The sequence below is a fragment of the Rhea americana genome, unplaced genomic scaffold, assembly GCF_003343005.1.
Source record: "Rhea americana isolate MKP2758 unplaced genomic scaffold, rheAme1 scaffold_553, whole genome shotgun sequence".
Taxonomy (NCBI): domain Eukaryota; kingdom Metazoa; phylum Chordata; class Aves; order Rheiformes; family Rheidae; genus Rhea; species Rhea americana.
This window is the reverse complement of record NW_028186705.1, coordinates 89582-92825: the sequence shown is the minus strand read 5'-3', so window position 1 is coordinate 92825 and position 3244 is coordinate 89582. Positions and strand designations below refer to the sequence as shown.

At 63.3% G+C, this 3244-nt stretch overlaps 1 protein-coding gene across 1 annotated transcript in view; it reads left to right on the top strand.

The window, feature by feature from the left end:
• HUWE1 (HECT, UBA and WWE domain containing E3 ubiquitin protein ligase 1) overlaps positions 1–3244 on the top strand; it is a 30462-nt gene that overhangs the window by 1361 nt on the left and 25857 nt on the right. Inside the window, exons 2-7 of the mRNA XM_085318797.1 lie at positions 1558–1629; positions 1724–1822; positions 2368–2574; positions 2653–2805; positions 2892–2954; positions 3149–3226. Coding sequence (XP_085174923.1) covers positions 1585–1629; positions 1724–1822; positions 2368–2574; positions 2653–2805; positions 2892–2954; positions 3149–3226 — 645 coding nt within the window. The 5' untranslated portion in view covers positions 1558–1584. The remainder of the gene's footprint in view (positions 1–1557; positions 1630–1723; positions 1823–2367; positions 2575–2652; positions 2806–2891; positions 2955–3148; positions 3227–3244) is intronic.

Here is a 3244-nt window from a genome sequence, read left to right as displayed (position 1 = left end):
AGTGTCTCCCTGCTTTGAGGGCTTTTCCTTTGAGCTTGGCCATTTGTGGGTCCTCTGGAGGGATTCGGCTTTTTTTTCTTATTCGTCCCCGCATTCAAGGGGGGGCTGCTCAAGTGCCACATCTCTTTCTCTGAGGCTTCTCCGTCGTTCGTGGGGGTCTTCTCAGCCCCGACTCCCCCAGCACTGTGTCCCTTCAGCGCCCCCACCCCCCTCCCCGTTTCAGGCAGTGCCTTTCTTGCATTTCTCCAGCCCCGCTCCCCAGGCTCTGCTGCTCCCTCTTCTGGTGATACCTGGCTCCTGTTTCTCTGTGGCCTGGGGGCAGTCCCCCTGCCCCTCCTCCAGGACCCGAGGCTCTGTGTCCTTGCCCCACATTTCCTCTCCCTGCACTGGGGGTTGTGTCTTGGTGGGACTGGCCATCCCCAGGCTTTGCTTTCTCTTCCCCCATTTATTCAGAGGGGCTGGGTCCTGCCACTTGCAAGCAGTGCAGGAGAAACGCCCTCGGGCACTGTGAAGCTTCCCCTTCTCCCGCGTGGGGCCGGCTAAGGCTCTATGGAGCCTTCCGAGGGGAAAGACTCTCGCGCCTGGGGTCGGCCTGACTCTAGACCCTGGGAGCACCCATCTGTGCCCCCTGCTCCAGGTGCTGCTGCGTGCTTCTGCATCAATGTACCGCACAAACGCTGTACTTTTTTTTTCTTTTTTACATTTTTATGTTTTCATTGCATGTTTTATCGGTGGAGGCTTTCCCAGTCCTTGGGATCCCCTGTCTTTCGTGTGATAGGAGTTGCTGCTCACATGAGCTTTCACATTCCTGTTCCTTTCCATGGCAGAGTTTTCCCCTTCCCACTCTCCCAGCGGCTGCCCTGAAGCTCCGGCCCCATCCTGGGGTGTTTGAGAGCCTGCATCCCCATCCTGGGTGGCTCTGGGGGCTTCAGCCGGCTCCGAGGCCTCACGCTGCCCTGCCGGCTCGCCTGCAGGCCCCCCCCCACTAATCTACGGCTTGCAGAGAGTCTGCACTTCGCAGCCGGGGCCCCGCACAGCCCGCGACTCAGACGGCGCCAGGCCGAGGATGGACTGGCTGTGATTCCCGGTAAGGCGGCGCTACTGGGTGCCTCCGTCCCCAAGCAGAGGCTGAGCTTGGGTGGCCCTGCTGCACCACCTCCCCCCACAGCAAATCGGGGCAGCGACGGCACCACGCTGCCGGAGCCGGCCCTTATGCTGGGATTGCCTCGGAGCTCCTTAGTGCTGGAGCCCCCCTTCCCTAGCCGGCGCGGGGCCGGGGGCGGTGCGAGTGGATGGCTGGTGCCGCGCCGCCGCATCCGTCCTTCTAGTCCTCCCTCCCGCCCGGCGTTTTGCACATTCATTGTTCCCTGGCGGAGTCACGACGTCATCTCCCGCCGCCACGGCGCCTGCAGCCTGCTGGGACTCGCAGTCCCCGGCCCAACAATAGCAGCAGCGGGAGGCTCCCGTGGCGCTGCTGGGGCCCCTCTGGATGCCTGGGTCCCCGCAGCGGGGGGAGGGGCATAGCACAGCCCTCCACAGCCCTGTGTCACCCCGCAGGCTCAGCGCACAGACCACCAACTGAAGATGAAAGTGGACCGAACTAAACTGAAGAAAACCCCCACGGAGGCGGTGAGTGGGGGGTGGTGCGGGGGGGGGGGSTGGGGGGTGGCGTGGGGGTGGCAGGGGGCAGCGGCAGGGGCTGACATGGCCCCTCCGTCCCCAGCCTGCCGACTGCCGGGCCCTCATTGAGAAGCTGAAGGCATGTGGTGACGAGCAGCTGCTGGTGGAGCTGCAGCAGATCAAGACATGGAACATCGGGAAGGTGGGAGTTCCCCGTGCCAGGTGGCCCTTTGGCCTCCGGGGGAGGGCAAATGAGGAGTCCTTCGGCTCCAAACCCCCCCTCCCCCAAACCCCTTGTCTGTGCGGATCGTCAGGGCCTGAGGGGAGGATGCGGAGCTCCTCATCCATAGGCCAATGTGGAGCCCCTCAGCTCCAAATCCCCTCGCACTGAGCAGTGATGACCCCCTTGTCCTGGGTGCCTAAGGTGGGGGAAACAGAGCTTTTCGTTTTCAAAATCCTGAAGCGCTTATCTCTGCAGATCGTTGAGGCCTCGGGCGGATGTGGAGCCCCTTGGCTCCAGATCTGCCTGTGCCAGGCCAGCATGGAGACCTGTGCCGCTTTGTGCTGCAGGGCAGGCACTGAGTGTGTTTTTCCCAAACGTTATCAAGAGCGAGGGAGAAGCGGCACCGCAAATTCTGAAAGAGCAGGAGATGGGGGCTGTGGCCATGGGGATGTCAGGAGAGAGGTTGTGGAGGGTTGGGGGTTTGGTCGTGGCGCAGAGCCCTGACTGCAGYGCACGGTCGCCAGTGCGAGCTGTACCACTGGGTGGACCTGCTGGACCGCTTCGACGGCATCCTGGCGGAGGCGGGCCGCACGGTGGAGAACATGTCGTGGATGCTAGCGTGCGACCGGCCCGAGCGGGAGCAGCTCAAGGCACTGCTGCTGGCCGTGCTCAACTTCACTGCCTTGCTCATCGAGTACAGCTTTTCCCGGCACCTCTACAGCTCCATTGAGGTGCAGGGCTGTGGCGGGGTGGTGGGGGGATGCGGGGCCCTGGTGCTGGTCCCCTCTCACCGCCCTGCTTTCCTGCAGCACTTGACGACACTGCTGGCCTCATCAGACATGCAGGTGGTACTAGCTGTGCTCAACTTGCTCTACGTCTTTAGCAAGCGTTCCAACTACATCACCCGCCTGGGCTCTGACAAGCGCACACCGCTGCTCTCCCGCCTTCAGCACCTGGCCGAGGTGAGGGGTGGCCTGGGGCCGCCACAAAACAGAGGAGGCGGCGGCTCCTTTCTCCTTGACCTCATCCTCGTCTCTCCATCACGCAGAGTTGGGGCGGCAAAGAGAATGGCTTTGGGCTGGCCGAGTGCTGCCGCGATCTCCACATGCTGGTGAGTGTCGCTGCTCAGTGCCCTGGACTCCTCCTTGCCGTCCCCAAAGCCCTTCTGCACCCACATCCCCTCCGCGCCCCAGGGGCTGCAGTGGTGCCCAGCCCAGTGTCCCCGTCGGAGGGGGACGTTTGGGGGCAGCTTGCTCCCCCCGGTGCCATCCCCACCGTTCACTTCCATCCCCACTGATGGCGCAGAAGTACCCACCGAGCGCCACTACGCTGCACTTCGAGTTCTACGCCGAGCCAGGCGCTGAGGTCAAGGTGGACAAACGGGTGAGTGTCCTCAGGGCT